Source organism: Pan troglodytes, chromosome 1 (assembly GCF_028858775.2).
Source record: "Pan troglodytes isolate AG18354 chromosome 1, NHGRI_mPanTro3-v2.0_pri, whole genome shotgun sequence".
NCBI classification, from domain to species: Eukaryota; Metazoa; Chordata; class Mammalia; order Primates; family Hominidae; genus Pan; species Pan troglodytes.
The window spans coordinates 77,765,850-77,793,788 of record NC_072398.2 but is presented as its reverse complement, the minus strand read 5'-3'; the positions used below and the strand labels follow the sequence as shown (position 1 = coordinate 77,793,788).

General features: G+C 40.2%; 2 protein-coding genes across 2 annotated transcripts; both read left to right on the top strand.

Moving 5' to 3' along the window:
- Positions 1-27,939, top strand: FMO4 (flavin containing dimethylaniline monoxygenase 4). The gene is made up of 10 exons (XM_513038.6): positions 1-284; positions 2,064-2,205; positions 5,686-5,825; positions 8,886-9,074; positions 10,020-10,182; positions 17,480-17,622; positions 18,551-18,750; positions 20,254-20,606; positions 23,209-23,278; positions 27,268-27,939. The coding sequence occupies exons 3-10, from the start codon at positions 5,694-5,696 to the stop codon at positions 27,692-27,694; spliced, it is 1,677 nt and encodes a 558-aa protein (XP_513038.4). The 5' UTR covers positions 1-284; positions 2,064-2,205; positions 5,686-5,693; the 3' UTR covers positions 27,695-27,939.
- Positions 24,609-27,181, top strand: LOC100615361 (DNA topoisomerase 1-like). The gene has a single exon (XM_054655792.2). It carries the CDS (start codon positions 25,181-25,183, stop codon positions 25,814-25,816), a length of 636 nt encoding a protein of 211 aa, XP_054511767.1. The 5' UTR covers positions 24,609-25,180; the 3' UTR covers positions 25,817-27,181.

Sequence of the window (27,939 nt, the reverse complement as noted above, 5' to 3'; positions counted from 1 at the left end):
AACTCACCATTCCGCCCTCCCTTAAGATCACGGAAGTATCACGCTTGCCTCTTACACAACTTTTTTTCCTTAGTCCGTATACTTTCTGCTGTCACTAGCATAACAGAAAAGACGAATGGCTTTTGTTTTAAACTGAGGGCACTTTTACAAAAGTCATCTTTCCATTTATTTTTCTTTCAGAAAAAAGAATTTGGGTTTTGAGCTTTTTAAAAAAAAAAAGACAAACACTTTCCTTGACTTTGAGAAATAATTTAAGTCAAAGAATCTGCTCTATGCTAACCAAGGTAAGTGTCCTGGATTTTTTTTTTTTTAATGGGGAAATGATCCAGAAACTGCTTTCACAAAAGATGAATGTTTTTCTTGGAGTGTGTTCCTTAAGAATGAATGTGATTATCTTCTTTTGGGGTCTCTTGACTAGGGCTAAAGCAAGAGAATTAAGGAGAGAGTCAGGAAGCAAAGGGAAGTTGTAGGGAAACAAAGTTATGTTGTGGACAGAACCATCCAAAAGGAAAGTGTCAGTGAGATAAACAGAATCATGAGACTTTCAGTGACCCCAGTGACCTCTGATTTCATCTTATGAATGCGATGGAAATGCCAGCCATTGGGAAACAAATACCCCATAGATGGTGTGGGGAAAAAATACTGTAACAAAGCAAGAGCATGGTAGGATGATGATAAGAAACATAAAATGATCAAATTTCAAATTCAAAGAAATCATAATTGATTACATGATTTGCAAATCACCCAAGTCTCTCCATGTCTCATAAAGGATTCCTACATTTGCTGGTCAGTCAGGTATAGGGTGGGGTTTTCCCGTTGTACAAAGGTCTAGTTCAATAGGTCAGGGCTCCTTTCTGCCAAGGACTAAATATAAGCAATCTATGGCTGGCACGGTGGCTCACGCCTGTAATCCCAGTACTTTGGAAAGCCGAGGAGGGCAGACCACTTGAGATCAGGAGTTTGAGACCAGCCTGACCAACATGGTGAAACCCCGTCTCTACTAAAAATACAAAAATTAGCCAGGCGTGGTGCCGCCTGCCTGTAGTCTCAGCTACTCAGGAGGCTGAGGCAGGAGAATCACTTGAACCCAGGAGGTGGAGTTGCAGTGAGCCGAAATTGTGCCACTGCATTCCAGCCTGGAAGACAGAGTGAGACTCCAACTCAAATAAATAAATAAATAAATAAATATAAGCACCTTTGAGCAACCAAGTACCTTACGAAGTCCACTTTATAGTTTGCAGAGTTTGCACACACGTTCTCCCAATCCTTCAAGCCTGCAGTATTCTCGCCTACCTTTGAATTCATATCTTTTTTTTTTTTTTTGCACCAATTACTTGGTTTTCAGACATAAGAACAGTCCTTTCAAGCTTGAAGGAAACAAAGAGAAAGCCACTTGAACCCTCTGTTTTACAAATGTGGAAGCACTGGCTCAGAGAAATTGAGAATTGTGTCCAGGGTTACAGGCTGCTTAGAGGCAGAAGCAGAACTAGAACTCAGATCTCTCAATTTCCAGTTCACTCACTACCTTCCTCTACTGACTCAAGGCAAAATTTAAAAAGGTTGCTCCCATTCAGAAATTTATAGTCTGTAAATACGAATTAATTTTAAAAGGTGCTAATTCCCAATTTGTTTCTACTGCCTGTAGAGTCTCTAAGTCAGTCCTTAAAGTGCTTTTGCTCAGCACCTTTTTAACCCCACAGCCCACTCTGTGTCACTAACTAGGTCTCTAGACAGGGATAATAAACAGGCCAGGAGAGTGCAAGCATTCATGCCCAGAGCATGCTGCTACCATAGGACTTAGCACAAGGTAGTGTCAGCCTCTCCCTATACAACATCTTAAGAGCAGTCACGGTCTTTTTTAAATTCTAAGACTTTACTACTATTTCTTAGTTGCAGGGTCTTCATTATGTTCAGGGCCCCACACTTAGCTTAGGACCTGCACTTAGAGGTACCCAGGGCATATTTGTTGAATGAATTAATTTGCTTCCAGTCTATTCACATCAGTATATTTTTCACTTTGGCAATTCAGTTAGCAGTCATTTCTTTTTACGTTATTATTGCAGAGATAGATCACAGCAAAGACCTGCCAGCCCCGGGCCTCTACCTAGTGGCCTGGAAATTCAAGTATTCTTATTGGTGGAGGCCATTTGTTTCTGATTAGAAGCTGTCTAAACCTCCTACTTCTCAACTCAAAGGAAAACACAGGTATGTCTGCCTACTCCTTTCCAAACTTGTTGATACATTTTATCTGTATGAACTGTCTTTTCCAAGGAGAAGAGAAGGAAGACAGGAGACAAGTAGGGAGGTAGAGAATGAACACTGAGTAAATATTTTGTGCAAGGCACTTTTTTGTGTAAGTAATATCAAGTTTTTTAAAATGCAAACAATCCTTCAACATAGAGATTTTTTATTATTTTACAAATAATATATCTAAGGTTGCTTCAGTCGGTTGCTCAGGGTCATATGGCTAGTTGGTAGCAGAGAAAGTTCAAACCCAACTCTGCTGCCTCCAAAATCCATTTTCATTGCATTCCATATAGCTCTCTCAACTAAATAGGGGCTCCCAAATAAAAAGTCTAAGAGGAAAAATGATGCATTTTGTAATACATAATGAAGCCAGGTATGGCAATCTCAGCCTTACAAAGGCAAGGCAGCAAATACATTCAGAAATTGGCAGCCCTAGGAAATCCTTCTGATCCTCATTGCAAGTTCATGAATCTGCCTTAGGGTCAGGTAAGTCTAAGGGTTCCTGGAGGACTCAGGAGTCTTTCTTTACTCCCTCCAGTCAGTAAATTATCTTATATTTTGTGCCTGGGGCTTCTGATCTGATTAAGAGACAAGCTACAGAGCCATAGAGAAAAACTCCAAGCCCATCCCAAAGGTGCAGCAGCAAACCTGAGCAAAGATGAAGGAAGAGGCTTAGTGACGGGAACCACAGGATACCTCAGGCTCTCAGACCAACAGCATGTTCACATCTTGGTTTCAGATCCTGAAATCCATACTCAGTGCAAACTCTGCCTCTTAATAGCAGTGTAGTCTTAAGTTGTTTCAAATGATTATGCTAATTTCCCATTTACTGGTCCTAATAGCTCAAAAAATATATGCTCTCTTGTTTCCCCAAGGCAAATACCACTGTGATAAGTGACATGAGACTACAAAAATCACACAGGGGTTATACAGCTAGATCTTTCCTCAAAAAATGCTGTATCTTCCAAGGCAAAGTGAAATGAGTTATATATATTTCATAAAACAATGGAATACTTTGAGGTCTCAACTATCGTTTATGTGTCTTCTGAGTTGGCCAAGTGGGTTGCAGGGAAAAGCAGCACTTGCAACTAAGTCTACATGACATATTAAGGGCCTCAGTGTGACATAAACTTGATTTACTAGAATTAACTCAGCCCATTTGATTGAGGCAAAAGCAATATGAAATGTGCAGAAATGATAAAATCCAGAAAAACTGGTAAAAACTGGTCCTATATCCCCATGTGTGTGTATGTGTATACTTCCTCCAGTTCCCGCTGACAAGCATGAGCATCCCCATTTCTAGCTGACATCGTCGTGGGCTCCAGAATATCCCTTATGACGTTCCTTGGGGACTTTATTTTCTATTATGGTCAGTCTTGCCTCTGCAAGCTAAGAACCTCCCCTCAACCCATGTAATATGCTTGTTTTATGGCAAGGCATGACCGTGACCAGCTATTCTTTAGGACTCTAAATGCTTTGAATCAAAACCAACATTTCTACTGACTGAAATTCCTAGGATTCAGAGGCAAAGTGATAGCAAAGAGCCCCTTTAATACTGACAAATTCTAGCATCCCAACAGGGTCAAGGTACTGTCTACACTCTCTAATAGTAATACCACAGATTGAGTACTCCTTATCCAAAATACTTGGGACCAGGCCGGGCACGGTGGCTTACGTCTGTAATCCCAGCACTTTGGGAGGCTGAGGCCGGCAGATCACTTGAGGTCAGGAGTTCGAGACCAGCCTGGCCAACATGGTGAAACCCCATGTGTACTAAAAAATACAAAAATTAGCTGGGCGTGGTGACAGGCACCTGTAATCCCAGCTACTTGGGAGGCTGAGGCATAAGAATCACTTGAACCTAGGAAGTGGAGGTTGCAGTGAGCTGAGATTGTGCCACTGCACTCCAGCCTGGGTGACAGACCAAGACTGTCTCAAAATAATAATAATAATAATGATAATAATAGTTGGGATGAGAAATGTTTCACTAGGATGAACATGGTGGCTCACTCCTGTAATACTAGCACTTTGGGAGGCCAAGGCAGGAGGATCACCTGAGCCCAGGAGTTCAAGAACAGCCTGGGCAATATGGTGAGACCCCATTTCTATTAAAAAAAATTAAAATAAATAAAAAATAAATGTTTCACATTTCAAGTCTTTTCAGATTTTGGAATATTTTCATTATACTTACTGGTTGAACATCCCAAATCTAAAATCTGAAATACTCTAGTGAGCATTTCTTTTGAATTCCATGTCAGTATTCAAAAAGTTTTGGATTTTGGAGTATTTCAAATTTTGGATTTGGGGGTTTGGGCTGCTCAACCGGTAATAGCTAAATTTAGTTGAGCACTTACTATGTAGCAGGCATACTTCTAAAACCATTCCAACATTTATCAGTCATTTAATCTTCATAACAACCCTTTAAAGTCATTATTATTATTACTATTAAAACGGAAGAGTTCCCTGAGCCCTCGCAGAACTTGCTACAGGGGTGTGGCTTGTTTGCATGTTCAGACCCCTTATGGGAAGGGAAGCATGCAGACAGGCAGGTGCAGGAGCCAGGGCTAGTGCTTTTAGGCTCTGGCCCCACAGTAGGATCTAGAGGTGTCATAAAATTAATGCTCTTTTAGCAGTTGCTATTTACAGACAGCTAAGTATTACTAGTTCAGTGGAGATTCAGGCGACAGTCTTTTACACCTGCCCTTTTGGTACCCAGGTCCTTGTCCAAAGTCCAGGAAGAATCAGGTCACATGGACTTGAAGGATGGTGAATGTGGGTATTTTATTGAGTGGTGGAGGTGGATCTCAGTGGGCTTGCTGGGGAGCTGGAAAGGGGATGGAGTGGGAAGATGATCTTCCCCTGGAGTTTGGCCATCCTGGGCCGATCTTTCCAACCATCCCCAGCTGAACTCCTCTTGATATTCAAACACTCCTTCTCTTCTCTCCTTCTCTGCCACACTGCTCTGCTCTGCCACTGGAGCTTGGGGTTTATATGGGCATGGGATAGGGCATGGTGGGCCAGAGTGGTCTTGGAAAAGGCAACATTGGGGTGCAAAAACAGGAATGCCTGTTCTCATTTAGGGCTGTAGGTTTCCAGGCTTGAGGGTGGGGCCTTTGCCAGGGAACTGCTCTCTCCTACTCAGTATTTCCTTGCCTCCTGTTGGTATCACTATTATTACCATTCACATTTTACAGGTGAGAAAACTGAGTCCTAGACAGGATAGTTAGCCCAAGATCACACAGTTAATAAGTAGTGAAGCCAAGACTTAAACCAAAACAATCTGATTTCAGAGCCTGGATTTTTAAGCAGCATGTGATTCTGTCCCCACTCAAAGATGAAAAAAAGGCATATATAGCACTATAAAAGTTGAGTCTTTTGACAAGGGCTCCCTTCCAAACTTATTAAATAAAGAAGTTCTGCTTGACTTTCCTCTAACAGAGCATACCATGGCCAAGAAAGTTGCAGTGATTGGAGCTGGTGTGAGTGGCCTCTCCTCCATCAAATGCTGTGTGGATGAGGACCTGGAGCCCACCTGCTTTGAGAGAAGTGATGACATTGGGGGATTATGGAAGTTTACTGTACGTGGTTCATCTCTATCAGTCATGATCTGGCCATTTGCTTTGTCTCTGCTCAGACATGGTGGCTTTAGCCTGCCTTGGTGATCAAGTAAGGGAGTGGCTTACTGCAACAGCACAAACAAGTGCATAATGCAGTGTTAAACATTAGGCAGGATGCAGTCTGATTGGTGAGGAATCTTGAGAATGCGCAGACTCGGGTCAGGGACAGTTGGAAGAGAGAGGAAAAAAGAGTTAACTCTGATAAATAAGCATAGTATTGGACATTTATGATGATTTCTGGACCATGGACATTCTAAGACAAAGCAGCAGAGTGTAACATCAGGCAAACTGAATAGCATTGGTGAACATAAAACAGATTACACTCTAGGGAGAATGGAAGTTGGCAACAGGGAGTGGAACCACAACCCCCAGACATCGTTCAGGTCTTTAGGAACAGAACTGGCAAGAGTGAGGCATGGCCCCAGATCTTGGAAGGCCTTGTGGGAGGGGGAGGGTTCCCTGTCACATTTTCAGAATACAAAGAACTCAGGCACTAACCAATCCTTCTTTGAAGTGGAATATTTAGCCTCGGAGGCTACACTGAGGTCCAGGCCACCTGTTAGGTGACTTGAGCATCAGACAGTGGGGATGGAAGTGGTTAAATACCACCTGCCTCTGGTCAGGATTGGTGCTGGTTACTGGAAGTAGCAGGGTATCCAGTAGGGACTGAGGGATCTGCCCCAGCGGTGAAGTATAAGGAGGTATCAGAAGGTTTATGCCTGTAATCCCAGCACTTTGGGAGGCTGAGGTGGGAGGATCACTTGAGGCCAGGAGCTCAGGACCAGCATGAGCGGCATAGTGAGACCCTATCTCTACAAAAAATAAAATGAAAAACAAAAACAAAAAAATAAGATGGAAGCTAGGAAGGCCCAAGTACTAAATGCTATAGGGGAAAAGAAGAGTGGCATTCGTTCAACAGGCATGAGAGAGAAGCCTTCATAGAAGACATGTTGTTTGCTATTAATAGATCTCTGATGGATGATGAATAAAACAGAATAAGCAACTACATATAAGCAGGAGTAACCATAACCCTAGGATTATAGTATACTAGGAGAAAAATTAAATTGGTATATTGTTAACCTCATCAAGCCACCAAATGTTAATGTGGAAGGAAAATATTGGGTCTGGTTTATGTAGCTTCTGCTATTTGACCCCACAGTTGGTTTGGTTTACTTCTTCTATTCTAAAGTAATACAGATTAAGTTTAGAAAACAATCTTGAGGTAAACAAATAGGGAAAAAAAAGAAAAATATAAATTAAGTAAGTAACAATACTCACAAATTAGTACTATTAACATTTCAATGTAATTTCTCTCAGTCATATATATACAGTTGTCTCTTGGTGTCTGTGGGGGTTTAGGTATCCCTTTGGTTTTGCTGTGGATACCAAAATTCACAAATGCTCAAGTTCCTAATAGAAAATGGCATAATATTTGCATGTAGCCTACACACATCCTCCTGAATATTTTAAATGTTCTCTAGATTACTTATAATGCCTAATACAATATAAATGCCATATAAATAGCTGTTACACTGTAATGTTTAGGGAATAATCACGAGGAAAGAAATATGTACACGTTCAATACATATGGAAGCATCCTTTATTTTTCCCAAATATTTTCCATCCTTGGTTGATTGAATCCATGGATCTAGAACCTACAGATACAGAGGGCCAGCTGTACTATTTTTTTTTCAAAAATGTTATCATAATATTAATTTTCACTCATTCAACAAGTACTTATCATGTCCTTCTGCCAGGACACAATGATAAACAAGGTAGACAGGGACTCTGCCCTCCTTGTAGTCCGGTGGGAAACAGAAACAGTAAATAGGGAATTACAACACAGTGTCATCAAGTTCGTGGTAGAAGTACAGGATGCAGCAGGGCCGCATCAGCTACCTTATGCAGCGCTGTTGGGTCATGGATGACTTCTTAAGAGAAAGTGACAGCTAAGAAAGAGGCTTAAGGGAGAAACAGAGATTAGCTTCAGCCACAAGAAGTTCATTGGTGTCTTTAATATAGACCTATTTGTTTTGTTGTTTTGTTTTTGAGTGATGGAGATTGAATCAAGATAAGTTGAGGACTTCATGAAAAAACAGAGGCTACAGTAAATGATTCTTCTATGAAGATTGAGATAGGATGGAGAGAGACAGGGCTGAAGGGGACATAGGTTGAGAGGATGTTTTGTTTTGTTTTTAAAATTAGAGTATTTTGTGCTGATGAGAAGGAGCCAATAAAGGAAGGTAGATTGGGAATATATGGAGACAATAATGAGAAAAATTAGTAAGGTATTCCCTGAGGAAAGGCAAAAAGGAACATGTCCAGGGCATGAGTGGAGGGAGTAGCCATGCCAATGAAAGAAGGAAAAGATAAACAAGACAGAAAATAAGCCCTGCATTCATGGAATTGTTTAAGGACAATGTTAGTCTTGGAGAGCCCTATTTAATTTGGTTAGCTTCTTTGTGGTTTGAAAAATATATTGATTTTAATTATACAATCCCACCAATGATTTCTGATAATTATAGCTTAGAGACCTAATGCTGGGTTTCCTGGAACTCTTTAAAATTACAAATAGTGGCTGGGTGCAGTGGCTCATGCCTGTAATCCAGGCACTTTAAGAGGCCAAGGCGGGTGGATCACTTGACGCCAGGAGTTAGACACCAGCCTGGCCAACATGGTGAAATCCCATCTCTACTAAAAATAAAAAAATTAGCCAGGCATGGTGGCACACACATGTAATCCAAACTATGTGGGAGGCTGAGGCATGAGAATTGCTTGAACCTGGGAGGCAGAGTTTGCAGTGAGTCAAAATCGCACCACTGCACTCTAGCCTGGGTGATAGAGTGAGACTCCATCTAAATCAATCAATCAATCAATCAATCAATCAAAGTAAATAAAATTACAAATGGAACATTAATTGCTATAACCCACCCTCAGTGAGGCTAGCATGAGCCACCATGATCTCTGTTCTCTTCCTCCTATCTCCATTATCCCAACAAGCTAACTATGCCTTCACCACAGGAATCTTCCAAAGATGGGATGACCAGGGTCTATAAGTCATTAGTGACAAATGTCTGTAAGGAAATGTCATGTTACAGTGACTTCCCTTTCCACGAAGATTATCCTAATTTCATGAACCATGAAAAATTTTGGGACTATCTCCAAGAATTTGCTGAGCACTTTGACCTCCTGAAATACATTCAGTTTAAGGTAAGATACTTTGGGTTATGGAAGATGAATAGATGGGGGCTGGCCTATTCAGCAATCTAATGAAAATTGGATGTTTAAAGTAAACTTTTTATTGATTTTATCTCCAAATAAATAGGAAGATAATAAGGACTCCTCACTTCTGCTGCTGCTCAAGTTTTACTCGAATAAATCGTTAAAATACTGAATTGGGGACGGGTGCAGTGGCTCACACCTGTAATCGCAATACTTTGGAAGGCTGAGGCGGGCAGATCACTTGAGGTCAGGAGTTTGAGACCAGTCTGGCCAACATGGTGAAATTCCACCTCTACTAAAAATACAAAAATTAGCTGGGTGTGGTGGTGCACACCTGTGATTCCAGCTTCTCAGGAGGCTGAAGCATGAGAATTGCTTGAACCTGGGAGGCAGAGGTTGCAGTGAGCCAAGATCATGCCACTGCACTCTAGCCTGGGCCACAGAGTGAGACTCCATCTCAAAAATAAAATAAAATACTGAATTTGCTGATTCCTCCTCTAAATGCCAAACTCTCATTCAGGATGAAATTTTGACTTTTTTTAAGAGAGAAAAAAAGAATTTTGTCCATGAAGCCCATTGGGGAAAAAAAATCTAGATGTCTGAACCACAGAAATTACAATAAGGCAAAACTAATTCTCCTAAATTTCCCAAAACATTAGGCATTGTAACTCATCTCTTTCTCACCAGGAATAAAACGTGATTGTTTCTTCCTTCCACTGAAAGATTCAAATGTCTTGAGTTAAAGTCTATATTGCCACCTTTGTGAGTTTGCATAAGTTACTTAACTTCTCTAGGAAGATGATAAATCAATATTAATAGACCTCCTGTCATGGGACTTGGCCTACTAAAAGTAACAGACATGGTTACCACACCAGTCATTGCATGAGGTCCAAGGGTGTTAGTGAGAAGTGAGTGTTTGTCTTTCACTTTTAGACCACTGTGTGCAGCATAACGAAGCGTCCAGACTTCTCCGAAACTGGTCAGTGGGATGTTGTCACAGAGACAGAGGGCAAGCAAAATAGAGCTGTCTTTGATGCTGTTATGGTTTGCACTGGACATTTCCTGAATCCCCATTTACCTTTGGAAGCCTTTCCTGGTGAGTCATTTCTACCTGAGACCATGCCTATGCTTCCGGGTTCTTCTAGAAGTAAACTTATTGATTTGCAGTTGGAAATACCGCCCCATGATTATAGATGGCTTTATATTCATTCTCAAAAATAATATGTGCAAAATTACTTTAAAAGTTGTATAACGCACTATGTAGGTGTCAGGTCTTATTTATTTATTAATATAAATATTATTGTTATTGCTTAAGCTTTCTAATGTGTGTCTAATTCAAATTCAGTGATCACATAAGGTTCAAAACAATCAGATCTGTCATGAAAAAGAACAGGCTTTGATTTTAGGGATTAAATTACAGGTAATTTGAATCAGGACTGGCCTGTAATAGAACTTACAGGAAGTGAGAGTATATGATTTTTTTTTAAAAAAACAAACCAGAAATTAAACATGTAAAGCAATATATTCAACCTTCTCTAGAGTTGGAGGCTCTTGGACAAATAAAACTTTAAAAGGGGAAAAAAAGCAATATAGTCACCCTTCAAAACAGTCAACATAATAATCATACAATTCTTTGGCTGGGCATAGCGGTTCATACCTGTAATCCCAGTTCTTTGGGAGGCCAAGGCAGGAGATCACTTGAGGCCAGGAGTAGGAGACCAGCCTGGGCATCATGCTGAAACCCTGTCTTTACTAAAAATACAAAAATTATCTGGGCATGATGGCTCATGCCTGTAATCCCAGCTACTCAGCAGGCTGAGGCACAAGAATTGCTTGAACCTGGGGGAGTGGCGGTTGCAGTGAGCAAAGATCACATCACTGAACTTCAGCCTGGGCCACAGAGTGAGACTCTGTCTCAAAAATAAATGAACAAATAAATAAATAATCATACAACTCTTAAACCAGGGCTATCCATAGAAAGGAGTTTTAGAAACTTCCATTTGGAAATGCTTTTCACTGTGACAACATATTCTTTTTAATATACTCATGACTGTCAAATTGCCATCATTTTGAGGTCAAAACTGATTATTTGAAAAGCCAAAAGCTATTCAAATTCAGTTGAGGGAAATAAAATTAATCAATTGAGGATTACTAAAATGTAATAAAGCTACTCTTTTGTTACATATTAGTGGCCCTAAAGGCAATTGAATAGGTGAGTTTTTGAAGTATCTTCAAGGAATTAAAAGAACTTTTAAGGAAGGAAAACCTTGAAGAATAAAACATGCAAACGTTGGCAAAATGAAGGAAAACACATCTTATAAATGTAATCACAAATTGACAAAATATCCTATTCAAAAAGGAATGAAGTGAAAATTCAATACATAATTTTGCAAGGAAACAATATTATAAGTGGTTGGCTTCAGGCTTGCTGTTGATCTGGGGGCTAAACACACAACTGTACAGTACTAAAGGAATATAAAAACACCTCTTATGACATTTTCTATAGGAAAATGTGCTGTAAGTGCCAAACTATTGACATGGATGCTTTCGGAATTTATTCTCTTCAAGTTTGGGATTGTTTACCCTTTATTCCACACTAAATTCAGTTCCACACAGACTATCCTTTTTTTTTTTTTTTTTTTTGAGACAGGATCTCACTCTGTTGCCTGAGCTGGAGTGCAGTGGTGCCATCTAGGCTCACTGCAGCCTCAACCTCCTGGGCTGAAGCAATCTTCCTGCCTCAGCCTCCAGAATAGTTGGGACTACAGGTGTGTGTCACCACACCTGGCTCATTTTTGTATTTTTTGCAGAGACGGTGTCTTGCCATGTTGCCCAGTCTGGTTTCAAACTCCTGGGCTCAAGGGATCCACCTGCTTTGGCCTTCCAAATACTGAGATTACAGAACTATAACTTTTTAAGATTCCGTTTCTGCTTTTAACTAACCACCACAATATCTTTCACAAATAGCTGTAGGACCCCTGTTGAAATGAATGTTTTACTTGGGAACATGAACTGTTCTCTGCATAGAAAGTACCAGGATTATTTCTACACTATTGAAAAAAATCCATAGAAATCACAAGCTTTGTCTATAACATGTCGCCACAACTGTTTGAAAGTTGACATTGCAACACATGCATACCCTTTTTAAAAATCTATATTGTCAACCTAATGGAAGAAGCTGAGGCACAAAATGTGATTTCAAAGAATTTACTTGAGTCAAAATACAATTTTAAAGAGTTACCTTGAGGATAGCTGCTTGGGAAACATTTCCAAGTTGCTTTGGGAAGTGCTCTGTTCAGCCTTTGTTACAAGCAAGTTTCTGAAGGGAACAGGGAACAAGGAGTGCACAGATACAAAGTTGTTTGACAGGAACTCTCATTAATTTATAGAAATAGCATTGATTAGTCATTGGCTGTACATTGTTTAACTATAGGCTATGAGTTATGACATCCAGCATATAGCATTGTCAGGGTAATTTATGGCTACTTAATGTCAGTAAGTCTAGAGCCCAAATAGCAAGTGTCTTCAAGAGGCAATTATTTAACTTATCATGGGGAGTGACATGTGACTGCTGTTAGATTTCAATGCCTCTCTGCGCGTGATAACTTAAAGGGGACTTGCATTCCTCAGATAAAGTTTCTTTTCTTTCCAATATAAATTGACTTCTGCTGTTTTCCTGAATTAGTAGTTTTAATTTATCAAATATATTTCTTTTTTACTTTTTGGCACTGCATTGACATAATCATTGACTCAGAACTATCTACACATTCTCTATTTTTTCTTCTTCAATATGTAATTACGGAGAATCTGTCATTTGCAAGTCATTGTGTGAGGCAATATGAAAGATATAAAATCCATGAGCAAAGTTGAGCCCTCCAGTAAATTCCCTCCAGGAAAACCTCATAAGTGGCTGAAAGTCCCACTCTCTAATGCGTTTGATGCATATTCTGTTCCCACTTCTTGGAAACTTCTTCGTGCTCCCCTTTTCCAATTTCTAATCATCCTTTAACAAATTCTTAATTTAAGAAAATCCCCTTCAAATGCCTTCACTGGCTCAGTCCAGGCTGGACGTCCCACTGGACCCATCTTAATGCCTTCTCTTCTGGGAGGGAGTATAGTATCATACCTGACAGCTGAGCTCCAGAGTCAGACATCTTGAGTTCCCATACAGGCTCTGCTATTTACTGTATGGTCCTGGGCAAGTTGCTTAACCTCCCTGTTTGTTTGTTTGTTTGGTTGGTTTTTGTTTTTTTGCACTGCAATCTCAGCAGTGCAAAACAAAAACAAACAGGGAGGTTAAGCCATTTGCCCAGGGATTTTTTTTTTGTCTCAATCTCAGCTTTGACAAAATTGAATAATACTATGGTCCACTCTATGGGGGTGCTGTGAGGTTTAAATTCGTTAATACAGACCAGGTGTGGTGGCTCATGCCTATAATCCCAGCACTTTGGGAGGCCGAGGCAGGCAGATCTTTTAAACTCAAGAGTTCGAGAACAGCCTGGGCAATATGGTGAAACCCTGTCTCCACTAAAAATACAAAAAATTAGCCAGGCATGGTGGCATGTACATGTAGTCCCAGCTACTCGGGTGGCTGAGGCGGGAGGATCACTTGAGCCTGGGAGGCAGTTACAGTAAGCTCTGATGGTGCCACTGCACTCCAGCCTGGGTAACAGAGCTAAATTCTTTCTCAGTAAATAAGTAAATTTGTTAATACGTATAAAGTTCTTAGAAGCCTGGGACTAGCATAGCAAGGGCTAAATAATTGTTAGCTATTTTCTGTTTACTTACTTACATCCCCATTAGAGGACAAAGTCTTTATTTATTTATTTATTTATTTATTTATTTATTTATTTTGAGACAGAGTTTTGCTCTTGTTCCCCAGGCTGGAGTTCGATGGCATGATCTCAGCTTGCTGCGACCTCCACCTCCCAGGTTCAAGCAATTCTCCTGTCTCAGCCTCCTGAGTAGCTGGGATTACAGGTGCCCACCACCACACCCAGATAATTTTTTTGTACTTTTAATAGAGACGAGGTTTCGCCATGTTGGCCAGGCTGGTCTCGAACTCCTGACCTCAGGCAATCCACCCACCTTGGCCTCCTAAAGTGCTGGAATTACAGGCGTGAGCCACCGCACCCGGCCTAGAGGACAAATTCTTTGAGGATATGGGTCAGGCGCGGTGGCTCACACCTATAATCCCAGCACTTTGGGAGGCTGACGCGGGCAGATCACTTGAGGCCAGGAGTTTGAGACCAGCCTGGACAACATGCGAAACACTGTCTCTACTAAAAATACAAAACTTATCCGGGCATGGTGGCACGCACCTGTAATCCCAGCTACTCAGGAGGCTGAGGCAGGAGAATTACTTGAACCTGGGAGGCGGATGTTGCAGTGAGCCAAGATCACGCCATTGCACTCCAGCCTGGGTGACAGAGCAAGACCCTGTCTCAAAAAAAAAAAAAAGTTCTTTGAGGGTGGGAACTGCCTTTTGTCCTCACATTCCTTAGACCTTAGACCTAGCATAGTACCTTGGGTGGTGTTGAAAGTGTTGAAAGAACAGGCTATATAAGATACGACTATTAGCCAACTTTTTCCTTTAGTATCCCTGCAGACTTGATCTGTGGGGCTTGTCCTTCCGTTGCCCCTGGATGAAATCTCAGGCAGTTTTCTGCTTATTCTCAGATAATGAAATGTCCTCTGATCATTGTAAGTCACCCAAAAACAAAAAAAAATCTCATTTTCATAACTAAAATGTCCTGTTCAGGCAATAGTCAAAATGTGCAACTGTATGTAATGTAAAAGCTTCTCCCTCCACCATCTGGCACCTGCTATGAGCTGACAGCAGTGTCAAGAAGAGACAGTGTGCTTGACTTCCTTCTTCCTCTGCCATCTTCTCCCTCTGAACCCTAAACCTATCAGCTGCAGTTTCTGACCTTTGCAGAATTGGAGTTGGGGAAAGGTCAAGAAGAGGGAAGAGAGAAGAAAAGTTCTTTCTGGACTGCCCCCAATCCTGGGCTAGTTTTCTCTGATCTCGGGGGTGTTTAAAATTGGCTTTGTCAGGTGGTGTCCCAGGTTCTGATTCAGAGAGACGCTTTGTTACTGGGGATATCTCAACTGTAGCTTCTGTTACAGATTATATGCTCTCAGGCTGGCTACCTACAACTCTCTAACCCCCAGTTCTCCCCAGGTCATCGCCACACAGACTATCTGTTAGGGCCTCATCGTGTGTTCAAATTGCCACCTTGGGCAAAGTTCCCTTACGCTGGTGTCAGACTGGCTCTCTTCCACAGGGCCTTCTGGTCCACATGAAATATAGATCTTGTATTGTCAACAGTGGGAGAAATGCTGCCAGTGCAGCCACCATCCCTCAAAGGCAGTCCCAGTCACGGCCTTACAAGCACCAGTTGCTGTGCTCTGTAGACCCCAAACATGAAGGTCTTGCTCAGAGTGGTCTCCTTGAAGCCCCTCACACCTGGCTCCCTGTCAACATGACAGAAAAAAATGCCACAATTCCTGTCAATTTCCAACTCCTAGCCACTTCAACCTCAACCATTTTAGACTGTCAAAGTGAGTGTGAGGCTAAGTCAGGATCACAAAACTGGCCTCACACACAGTTTCTGCAAATTCAGCATAGTTGGTTTAGCATCTCACTTGGACTGCGGGAACTACTGTTTAGTGTCCAGCTTTGGGGGCCTCAGTAGGCAAAGAATCCTGTTAAAACATTTTGTTATACAATCTACTTCTTGCCCAGGATGTTCAGCGTAGTGTATAAGATGTTTCTTATTATTTGTGAGTTTGATTTCCTGAAGCAACTGCTTTAAAAAAGAACACTGATATGCACTATAAGATCTCTTATGTTTTTAACAAGGCAGGTTGTAGCTATTCAATAAATGTTACCAAGTGAATGAATGAATCAATAACTGAATAGGAGGAGAATAATATATTCTAGAAGAGAATTTAATCTTTGTATATTGACACTTTTCAAAGGCACTTGAAGCCTTGGAGTGAGAGGCAGTCTAGTCCTCAAAACTGCTGGGCTTCTCTTTCAGATTGTCAATGCTTCATCTCATCTGTGATTCTGGCCATCACTGGCCTCATCACAATTGTTTCCTCTGTCACCTCCCACAATTTCCATTGTTGCTGCTGCTGCTGTAAACACCCTGTTTCCACTATTCTTACCATTCTTAGTTTATGTGCATCCATGGTTCATGTCTATTCTCATGCTGCTAATAAAAACACACCCAAGACTGGGTAATTCATAAAGGAAAGAAGTTTAATTGACTCCCAGTTCCACATGGCTCAGGAGGCCTCACAATCTTGGCAGAAGTGAAGGAAGAGCAAAGTCACGTCTTACAGGGTGGCAGGCAAGAGAGAGAGCATGCCCAGAGGAACTCCCATTCCTAAAATCATCATATCTCGTGAGACTTATTCACTATCAGGAGAACAGCATGGGAAAGACCTGCCCCCATGATTCAGTTACCTCCCACTGGGTCCCTCCCATGACACATGAGAATTATAGGAGCTACAATTCAAGATTTGGGTGGGGACACAGCCAAACCACATCAGTCTTTTATGTCTGCCAAGGAGATAATCACCAAAAATGAATCAAAAGAAGAAATATTTGTAGTCTTCCTTACATATGTAAATATCATTATAGCTGTGCTTCTATGGACAGAGTATTAGGAGCTTCATGAAAGATCAATCAGAAACAAGTGCAAATAACATAAGAATAAAACACAAATAAGCATACTGCATAATAACACATCAATAATAAAGCATAAAGTACAAGTAACATGAACTTAAATCACTAGAATAATTACTTCATTTATGAAAGAACTTACCACAGAATCTCCCCTGTGGAGAATTTTAATTGAATCAAAATTTAATATGTAAACATATTATATATACAAATCACATTCTGATAGAATATATCTATTGGGCAAAGTAACATGCATCAACAACCTACTGTTTTTATTTGTTTGTTCAAGATCTTTATTCAGTATCCAAAAGAAGATGTCAAGTAGGTATTTAGATACAAGTGTAATGGTCCTGGGAGAAGCCACAGTTGGATATAATACTTAATGTAGATGAACTAGAAACAATGTCTCATTATTTGTGAGTTTGATTTCCTGAAGCAACTGCTTTAAAAGGGCACACTCATATGGAATTCAAGATTTCCTGTTTTTAACAAGGCAGTTTGTACTAAATCCACATCTGGGCTCACAGCATCCCAGGGAGAGGGAGGTTATATGCTTTTTCTACTTCCTGCCACAAGCAGCATAAGCAAAGGACTGCCATAGTTGTGGGACTTCCCTTTTTCCACAGACCCTATCCCTGCGTAGTGAGAAATTATAACTTTAGACATTTCAGACTTTCTGATCCTTCACTCCTCTCAGGAATTCATAAGTTTAAAGGTCAGATCCTGCATAGTCAAGAGTACAAGATCCCAGAAGGCTTTCAGGGCAAGCGCGTCTTGGTGATTGGTCTTGGGAACACTGGAGGAGACATTGCTGTGGAACTCAGTCGAACGGCAGCTCAGGTACATCATCTCTGAATTAATGACCCTAATCCCATCATCAGTTATGATGGCTGGAAAGAGATATTCAAAACTATGAAGTACATTGGCCAATTGCTAAATTATGCAGACACAGAGTAAGTGGCAAAAAAAAAAAAAAACATTGAAAATCTTTAAAGCCACTCACGGTTCTTTCTGAACTATTTAAAAAGCCATGCTTTACAGAACTGAACTATCTCCAAGAAGGGTCTAGGAAAATTGTGTGGATGCCAGACCTCTAAGCATTTTTCAGGAGTGCTCCTTCAGAAACAAGACCATATAGGCAAATTGCTTCACCCAGGTCAATTATCTTTTTTTTACACCCTCCCTTTGTCATTCTGGTAAAATCCCTATGTAAGAATAGAAAGGTCATTTTCTTGAATGTTTCTAAGTTCTCTACTAAAAGTGATATCTGCACCTTGTTTTGAGATGAAAGCAACTCTTGCACAACAAGTATACATAATGGTTTTAGAAAGTCTAAGCCCAGATTCACAAATTAGAAATCTATTGCACTTTAGCATAAATTAAAGGAAAATGATTAGATCTGGAAAGAATATATTTTTATTTAAAAATAAGGTAAAATTGCTTTTCCATACCTTCACTTTAAGTTCTATTTTGCTTACATGTAAAAAATTGCCAGATCAATTCCATGTATCTACAAATATTATACTTCTATATTTGTAATTCTATAAACATAGTAAAATATTTAAGAGACATACAGATCTAGTAAAGTGATTTTGAGAACAATGACAGCAATAGGAACAGATAATCGTATGTAGACCTATGTACAAATTCACCAATCCTCTGTTGTTAAAAGACCAGACTGGAATAAGATCATTTGAAACACACTGATGAAAAATACTACAAAATGATGAACATTTATTTATCCTTCTTGCCTTACTTTACTTTTTAGGTACTTCTCAGTACTAGAACTGGTACCTGGGTTCTTGGGCGCTCTTCAGATTGGGGCTATCCTTATAATATGATGGTTACAAGAAGATGCTGTAGTTTTATTGCACAAGTTCTGCCTTCACATTTTCTCAACTGGATTCAAGAAAGGAAGTTGAATAAGAGATTTAATCATGAGGATTATGGATTAAGTATTACCAAAGGGTACTTACATTTTTTATTTAGTAGAAAAAATATTAAATCAATATTTCTCATTACATTTTATTCAGAATTCAAAATGTTCAATAATTGTAATATTGCCTTTGTTTATTCTACTCTAAATCCATTTCCCTAAAACACTGTTCATCAGGTACCACAGCAGTTTTTAAAATATATGTATTCTCTTTCTGGTAGCAAAAGTAGTGATTCATGAGGCTGGAAGAAAATAAGACGAAAACTTCCATTTCCTGCTGTTACAAATATCACATATTTTTGTTGTTGTTGTTGTTGTTGTTGGAGTTTGTGTTGTTGATGTTGTTTTTGTTCTTGTTGAGACAGGGTTTTACTCCCGTCACCCAGGCTGGAGTTCAATGGTCCGATTTCTATTCACTGCAATCTCTGCCTCCTGGGCTCAAGCTATTCTTCTGCCTTACCCTCCCAAGTAGCTAGGACTACAGGCACAGGCCACCTCGCCCAGCTAATTTTTGTATTTTTAGTAGAGACAGTGTTTTACCATGTTGGCCAGGCTGGTTTTGAACTCCTGGTCTCAAGTGATCTACCTGCCTCGGCCTCCCAAAGTGCTGGGATTATAGGAATGAGCCACTCCACTCAGCCAAAATGATATATTTTAATATACATCTGTATAGAGTTGCATATTGGCAAGTAAAAGAAAGCCTTTGAAAAGCACGTAAGGTCACTAAATATGATTTTTATTATACACTTGACCCAAATATTTTTCTTTGGTAAGATATCTTTTTTTTGTTTTTTGTTTTGTTTCTTTTTTTGTCTGTGTTTTTATCCTTGAGATGTCTTTCAACTTATGAGGAAAACTACTGGCAAAGGATGATTTGATATGTAAATTTTACAAAGAAAATATGTTTGATGTGATTAGGTAGAATGATGGTCACACTGAAAATATGTATCAGTATAAATTTTTTTTAATGGAGTCTCACTCTGTTGCCCAAGCTGGAGTGCAGTGGTGTGATCTTGGCTCACTGCCACCTCTGCCCTCCCCGGGCTCAAGTGATTCTCCTACCTCAGCCTCCCAGATAGCTGGGACTACAGGTGCAGGCCACCATGCCCAGCTAATTTTTTGCATTAAATTTTTATTTAAAGAGTTCCTTGCTAATTTCCTGTCTGCCTAATGTCATTCCCTAGAGGCCTAAGTAATTTGAGACCCAAAATTGATCATCAAATGGATTGTTGTACCCTCTATGCTGACACTCTGAGAAAAGCATTGCTCCAGAAATTAGTTCTAAGAGATAGAGAGTTTTAAACCCCAAGCAAGAAAGAGTAGGTTTAGTCATTTTCCATATACTTTCTACTGAGAACAGAAACACAAAACCATGTTATAAACATACTAAGTCAAGTAGATGACTTTGAATTAGACATTGGTTAATTCTCTTCCTTAGCTTGGCAGGTAATTTCCCTGAATTGGCTAAATAAATCATTTGCTGAAGTTTCTCATAAAAATAACTACAGTGAATAATTTTCTCCTGTGTGTCAAAGGAAAAAAGCAAAATTCATTGTGAATGATGAGCTGCCAAACTGTATCCTCTGTGGGGCAATCACTATGAAAACCAGCGTGATTGAATTTACAGAAACCTCTGCTGTCTTTGAAGATGGGACAGTGGAAGAAAACATTGATGTTGTGATCTTCACTACAGGATATACATTTTCTTTTCCATTTTTTGAAGAACCTCTTAAAAGCCTCTGTACAAAGAAGATATTTCTATACAAGCAAGTCTTTCCCTTAAACCTAGAGAGAGCGACATTAGCCATCATCGGCCTTATCGGCCTTAAAGGATCCATCTTATCAGGCACAGAGCTCCAAGCACGATGGGTCACAAGAGTATTCAAAGGTACCATGACTCTACTGAAAGCCCTCTCTTTGGATCTTAAAATTGGTGCCCTGCCATTTAGCTAAAATCAAACAGATGTGAACTAAAGTAACAAAATATTTTTTACATTAGTGTACAATTAATTGTGTATGTTTGTAATATGAGGGTGTGCTGTGTCACTTAATGTGACTGAATAGGAAAAGAGATTTTGGCTCTGTGGATGAGATAAATTTGGACAACAGAATATAATCAAATTTGTCAGGTTAGCTGAAATTATTGAAGGCTTCATGATCCTATTCTAGCCTAGTCTAATCTATTTACTCCTAAATCTTTTCATTTAGTACTAGAAGTATAATTTTATATTGCTTCCAAAGAAAGATATTGGAATAATATACACTATGAATGAAGTTGAGATTAGAGACCCATAAAAAATATTTTAGACACTGGAAACTACTTTCTGTCAATTATGCAATAAAAGCATAGATGCTGGAGTCAGAGCTGCCGAGGTCCAATCCCAACTTCAAAATTCTTTAGCTTTGCAAGAACCCCTCTAAATCTCAGCCCCTTCATCTGTAAAATGGGGATAATAAATCCTGTATGACAAGAATTTTGTAAAAAGGATAATGTCTGCAAAGCAATTAGCACAGTACTTGACATATAACTAATGCTTATTAAGTGACAGGGTTTCTCTGACCATTGCTATTGCTATCATACCTCTCTAAAGCAGGGCAAATTTTAGATTAGCAAGCATTTTAGTTTTAAAGAACTGCAGTTTTCTGTTTTTAAATATAAACAGCCATAGCAATTGGGCCCATCATCTATGCTGTAGAAGAATTCTGTTCTTAATGAATAAAAACAATCACCAATAACTTATAAATAGCATACAACATGGTATTAAGTAGTGTTGACTTCTATCAAACTGTAGAAATATAATAGGTATCAATCACACTTAAAACCATACGTTCTCCTAAGTTGGCACACACAAAAAATGTTATTTGAATGGGGGGAGAGGAAAGAAGGCAGTTAGAAAATCTCATTTTATTTACATTACAGAAAAGAATTCTACAACCCTGCAGTAAATTACCACAAATTTCTGTTTTTTAAGGTCAGTTAAAGAGCTTTCACAGCATTATCCAATTACATTAAAACCACAGAAGACTTAATTAACTACCTGGTTTTAAAAAGTATTTTATGGTGAGCTCCAAAATGGTTATTAGAATGATAAATCTGACAAAACAAAACTCGTTTAGCTCACACCATAGGAGTAATGGCACGCTTCTCCCGAGAACTTCCAAAAAGCAATCTAGGAACAACCAATTAAATCTTGCTAGTTTTTTAGAGGATAAGGTGACCCTAGTGGAAAGCAGTCCACAGAGCTTAGTTGGACCTATCTCGTGTGGAAAGTAAACACACACCCTGGGCCAGCACTTGGTACCTGACAAGGGCAGGACTGGCCAGAATGGGATGGCAAACAGGGCAGACTAACAAGGGTCACAAGTGGCCTGAGGTGGATAGGGACAGTGAAGGGGCAGGGGGTGGGGACAGAGTTTATAAGAGGGAGTATGGACGTTCTAGGAACCCAGAAGACAAACTGGGATTTTAGTCTCTGGGGAAGCTGGACAACTGCAGAGAATTATCAGCGTGCAAGCTGTTAAGGGAGAATGAGGTTTAGAATTCAGAAAAACAAGAAGAGCAGAGTCCAAGTGCTAAGACTGTCTAGATGGGAGATCGGGAATGAGCAGGTCCTCACAACAAAAGCAGACAGAGCCTGGGTGAGACTGACTGTGAAACTGCCAGGCCCTTCCACACATGAGGCTCCTTGTGTAACAAAAATAAAAATGTTCTAAGACAGGGTTATAAAGTGGGTTTTTTTTAGAGACCAGTCCTCACTCCATTGCCCAGGCTGGAGTGCAGTGGCATGATCATGGCTCACTGCAGCCTCCATCTCCTGGGCTCAAGGGATTCTCCCACCTCAGCCTCCTGAGTAGCTGGAACTATAAGCCCATGCCACCACACCTGGCTAAATTTTTATTTTTTGTAGAAAGAATATCTTGCTATGTTGCCAGGCTGGTCTTGAACTCTTGGACTTAAGCTGTCCTCCTACCTTGCCCTCCAAACATGCTGGGATTATAGGCATGGGCCACTATGACCAGCCTAAAATGGGGTCATTTTAAGTGTTTACATCTAACCAACTAATAGCTTTAACACAAACATGCACACACACACACACACACACACACACAGACACACGTACAATGTGGAGGGTACACATACAATATAATATAAATTATATTATTTATACAGCAAAAGCAGATGAAGAGAGACAGGGCAGGCCAACTGGCACAGGTGCAGGTGTCTGGTGAGTGTGGCGCAGGCTGACAGCTGGGCCATAGAGGCATCTCTCCTCACAATTCTGGCAGTAGAGTACCCTGGTTAAGCGAGCTGGGCAGGGAATTTTACCTCCAGAAAATTATTTTCTGTGCTGCAATTCCATTCTGAGCTTTGACTGTCATGTGCTCTGAAGTTAGAGCAGTGGGAGGCTAGAAATGAGTGGGCGGAGAATTTAAATAAAGGAAAAGCCACATGTATGTGACTTTGGTGTTGTTTGTGATTTTTCCCACAGGACTCTGTAAGATACCTCCATCCCAAAAATTGATGATGGAGGCTACTGAAAAGGAACAGCTCATTAAAAGGTATGAAATGTAGCTTGCTCTAGGGAAAACTTACAGTATATTCTGTTACAATAAAAGGATTCAGAGTATAAAAGCCATTCCTAGAGAAGCAGTATGGCAGGTTGGAAATAACTCCGCATTAGGAATCAGAAGGATACGTTTTTAGTCCTAACTCTGCCACCAATCAGACGTGGCCTTAGACAAGTCATCTGTGGACACCAGGTCTTTTCAGTGGAACACACAGCCTGGCCCCCTACCAGTGGCAATCCTGTCTTCACTTAGTCCAGGAAATCTATTCTGACTTCACTCTCTTCCTACCTCTCAGGCTGCTCTTTCTCTGTATTTGCTGGTATCGCCTCTTCCTCACTCCCAAAATTTAGTGAGCTCCAAACTTAGTCCTCAGGCCTCTTCTCATTCCTATTTACACCCACTCCCAGGTGGCCTCATCCAGGCCTGTGGCTTTAAATATCATCATATACTCAGGGCTCCCAAACTGTGTCTCTGACTCAAATCTTTCTCCAGAACTTCAGACTCCTAATTCCACTCCCTCTAGATAGCTCCACTTTAGATATTTAATAGGCGTCTTAAATTTAATATGTCTAAAAATGAACTCTTGACCCCCTCCGCCCCCCATCTGCCCTGTAAATGGGCTGATCTGAAACTTTTCCCCATCTCAGTTCATAGCTACTCATTCCAGTTGGTCAAAACCAAGTTCAGTCAAAAACCTTGGATTAATCCTTTTCTCTTCTTTTTTTCTCACACCCCATATCGGCAAATATTGTCAGCTCCTACCTACCAAATAAATCCAGAATTCAGACACTTCTCACTGCCCCTACTGCTACCATCCCAGACCAGACCACCAACATCTCTCATCAGGACACTTGCTGCCACCTCTTACCTGGTCTCCCTCCTTCCACTCTGTTCTACAATCTAGGCTTGTCACAGCATCAAGAGTGAGCCACATCACATTGTCCTTCTACTCAAAAACCTCCAGTTGCTTCCTTTTCACTCCCAGGAGGCTCCCTACAGCCTCTGTGGCCCACAGCACACCCAAATATTGATATGCCCTCACTGCCTACTGCTCTCCATCTCATCCATGCTGCTTTAGGCATTCCAGCCTTCTACCTGTTCCTCAAACATACCAAACATAACCCCCTCAGAACCTTTATGCTCACTCTTCTGTCTGCCTGGAATGTTCCACCAGACACCTAAAAGGCTCACTCTGTTCAAATGTCACTTAATAAGAGAGAAGCCTTCTCTGACAACACTATATGTGACAGCAACCCACCCTGACTCACCATTGCCTCTCCCCTTACCCTCCTTTCTATTTCTCAGAGTGCCCATTATTACCATCTGATATATTACATATCTACTTAGTTGGGGTTTTTTAATAATGTATTCATTTCCCCCATTAAAATATAGGCTTTTTGACAGCAAGGACTTTGTTTTGTTCACTATTGGATCTCCAGCACCTACAATGGTGCCTGGAATGTGATAGACACTTAATGTTCATTTATTTATTTATTCACTGAATGAATGAATGATTGACATTGGGACATCATGAAAGTTTACTGACAGAAATAAGTAAACTTCATGAAAAGTAGAACATCGTGGAAGTTTACTGACAGGAATAAGTAAATAAGTAAGTTTACTGACAGAAATAGGTATGAATAATGCCTTCATATTAATATATAATATGCTCATATCTGTGGAAAGTTCAGTCCACGTACACCAAGTATGGCCCTCTCAACTCACAATTCACACCAATAAAAAAATTTAGGTACATATGATGCTTTCTGGTCATGTTCATTCGTTCAACAGCTGTTCTATTTGGACTGATCAGACGTTGTTCTCACATCAAATCCAAGAACTGTAAACATTATTTAAAGTTTCTCTCGAGTTTTTAAGAACCTACAACTATTTATGAAGAAAAAGCAGCCCAAAGATGATCTTTTTGATAGACTCAATACTGGTATTCTGAATAAGCATCTTCAGGATCTCATGGAGAGCTTGACAGCCAAGGTATTCCATACATACAATGCCTCCATCACGCTACAGCAGCAGCTAGAAGAACTCACAGCCCTGGATGAGAACATCCCAGCGAAGATCCTTTCTTATAACCGTGCCAATCGAGCTGTTGCAATTCTTTGTAACCATCAGAGAGCACCACCAAAAACTTTTGAGAAGTCTATGATGAACTTGCAAACTAAGATTGATGCCAAGAAGGAACAGCTAGCAGATGCCCGGAGAGACCTGAAAAGTGCTAAGGCTGATGCCAAGGTCAGGAAGGATGCAAAGACGAAGAAGGTAGTAGAGTCAAAGAAGAAGGCTGTTCAGAGACTGGAGGAACAGTTGATGAAGCTGGAAGTTCAAGCCACAGACCGAGAGGAAAATAAACAGATTGCCTTGGGAACCTCCAAACTCAATTATCTGGACCCTAAGATCACAGTGCCTTGGTGCAAGAAGTGGGGTGTCCCAATTGAGAAGATTTACAACAAAACCCAGCGAGAAAAGTTTGCCTGGGCCATTGACACGGCTGATAAAGACTACGAGTTTTAGCTAGTCTCAAGAGGCAGGGTTCTGTGAAAAGGAACAGTATGGTTTGGGAAAGATGGATAAACTGAGCCTCGCTTGCCCTCGTGCCTGGGTGAGAGAGGCAGCAAGTCTTAACAAACCAACATCTTTGCGAAAAGATAAACCTGGAGATATTATAAGGGACAGCTGAGCCAGTTGTCCTACAGACAACTTATTTAAAAATATTTCAGATATCAAAATTCTAGCTGTATGATTTGTTTTGAATTTTGTTTTTATTTTCAAGAGGGCAAGTGGGTGGGAATTTGTCAGCATTCTACCAGGCAAATTCACTGTTTCACTGAAATGTTTGGATTCTCTTAGCTACTGTATGCAAAGTCCGATTATATTGGTGTGTTTTTACAGTTAGGGTTTTGCAATAACTTCTATATTTTAATAGAAACAAATTCCTAAACTCCCTCCCCTCTCCCCCATTTCAGGAATTTAAAATTAAGTAGAACAAAAAACCCAGTGCGCCTGTTAGAGTTGTCACTGTCTATTGTCATGGGGATCAATTTTCATTAAACTTGAAGCAGTCGTGGCTTTGGCAGTGTTTTGGTTCAGACACCTGTTCACAGAAAAGCATGATGGGAAAATATTTCCTGACTTGAGTGTTCCTTTTTAAATGTGAATTTTTATTTCTTTTTAATTATTTTAAAATATTTAAACCATTTTCTTGATCTTAAAGATCATGTAGATTGGGGTTGGGGAGGGATGAAGGGCGAGTGAGTCTGAGGATAATGAAATAATCAGTGACTGAAACCATTTTCCCATCATCCTTTGTTCTGAGCATTCGCGGTACCCTTTAAGATATCCATCTTTTTATTTTTAGCCCTAATCTTTCACTTGAAAGATTTTATTGTATAAAAAGTTCCACAGGTCAATAACTTTAGAGGAAAATGAGTATTTGGTCCAAAAAAATGAAAAATAATTAAGATTTTAGGGCTTTTATTTTTTCTTTTGTAATTGTGTAAAAAATGGAAAAAAACCATAAAAAGCAGAACTTTAATGTGAAGACTTTTTTGCTATAATCATTAGTTTTAGAGGCATTGTTAGTTTAGTGTGTGTGCAGAGTCCATTTCCCACATCTTTCCTCAAGTATCTTCTATTTTTATCATGAATTCCCTTTTAATCAACTGTAGGTTATTTCAAATAAATTCCTACAACTTAACGGAAAAAAAAAAAGTTTTTCTTCCATCTCTAGTAAAATTAATTGCCTCCTTTTACCATCTCTAGTAAAATTAATTAGCTTCACAGATACCCTCTGTAGATAAACTCCTTTAATTTCTTTCTTCCTAACATACAAAAACATTCCCAAATATGGTTTGATTTCCCCCAAAAAATGTAACAAAATGGTGGGAGGATGGGTGGGTCTGATAACTTGAGAAATGCAGGGCAGGTGTGATTAATGAAAGGTCCTCCCTCTTTTTTCCTCTCAGGGGAGTGTTTAAAGACACCAGCAAAGACAAATTCGACTACATTGCCTACATGGATGATATCGCTGCCTGCATAGGCACAAAGCCCAGCATCCCACTTCTGTTCCTCAAGGATCCCAGACTAGCTTGGGAAGTTTTCTTTGGACCATGTACTCCTTATCAGTACCGCCTCGTGGGCCCTGGAAAATGGGATGGAGCCAGAAATGCCATCCTGACCCAGTGGGACAGAACACTGAAACCTTTAAAAACTCGAATTGTCCCTGATTCCTCCAAGCCTGCCTCCATGTCACATTATTTAAAAGCCTGGGGGGCACCTGTCCTACTTGCCTCTCTTCTACTTATCTGTAAATCTTCACTTTTCTTGAAATTGGTGAGAGATAAACTACAGGACAGAATGTCCCCTTACCTGGTAAGTCTTTGGCGAGGATGAACCTGATTGTTACAAGGGTTGCACCAAGTCATGCTAATTCTGTCTCCAAGTATCTTGTGCATCCCTCCTCTGCTCTCCATCATAACTGCTATTAGCCAAATTCAGGCCCAGTCATCTCCTATCTGAATTATTGTATTATCTTCTTCTTTTTTTTCAGTACCCTCTTTCTTGCCACCCTTTCCAATGCATCTTCTACCCTGCTACCTCAGTGATTATTCTAAAATAAATATCTATGATATGGTTTA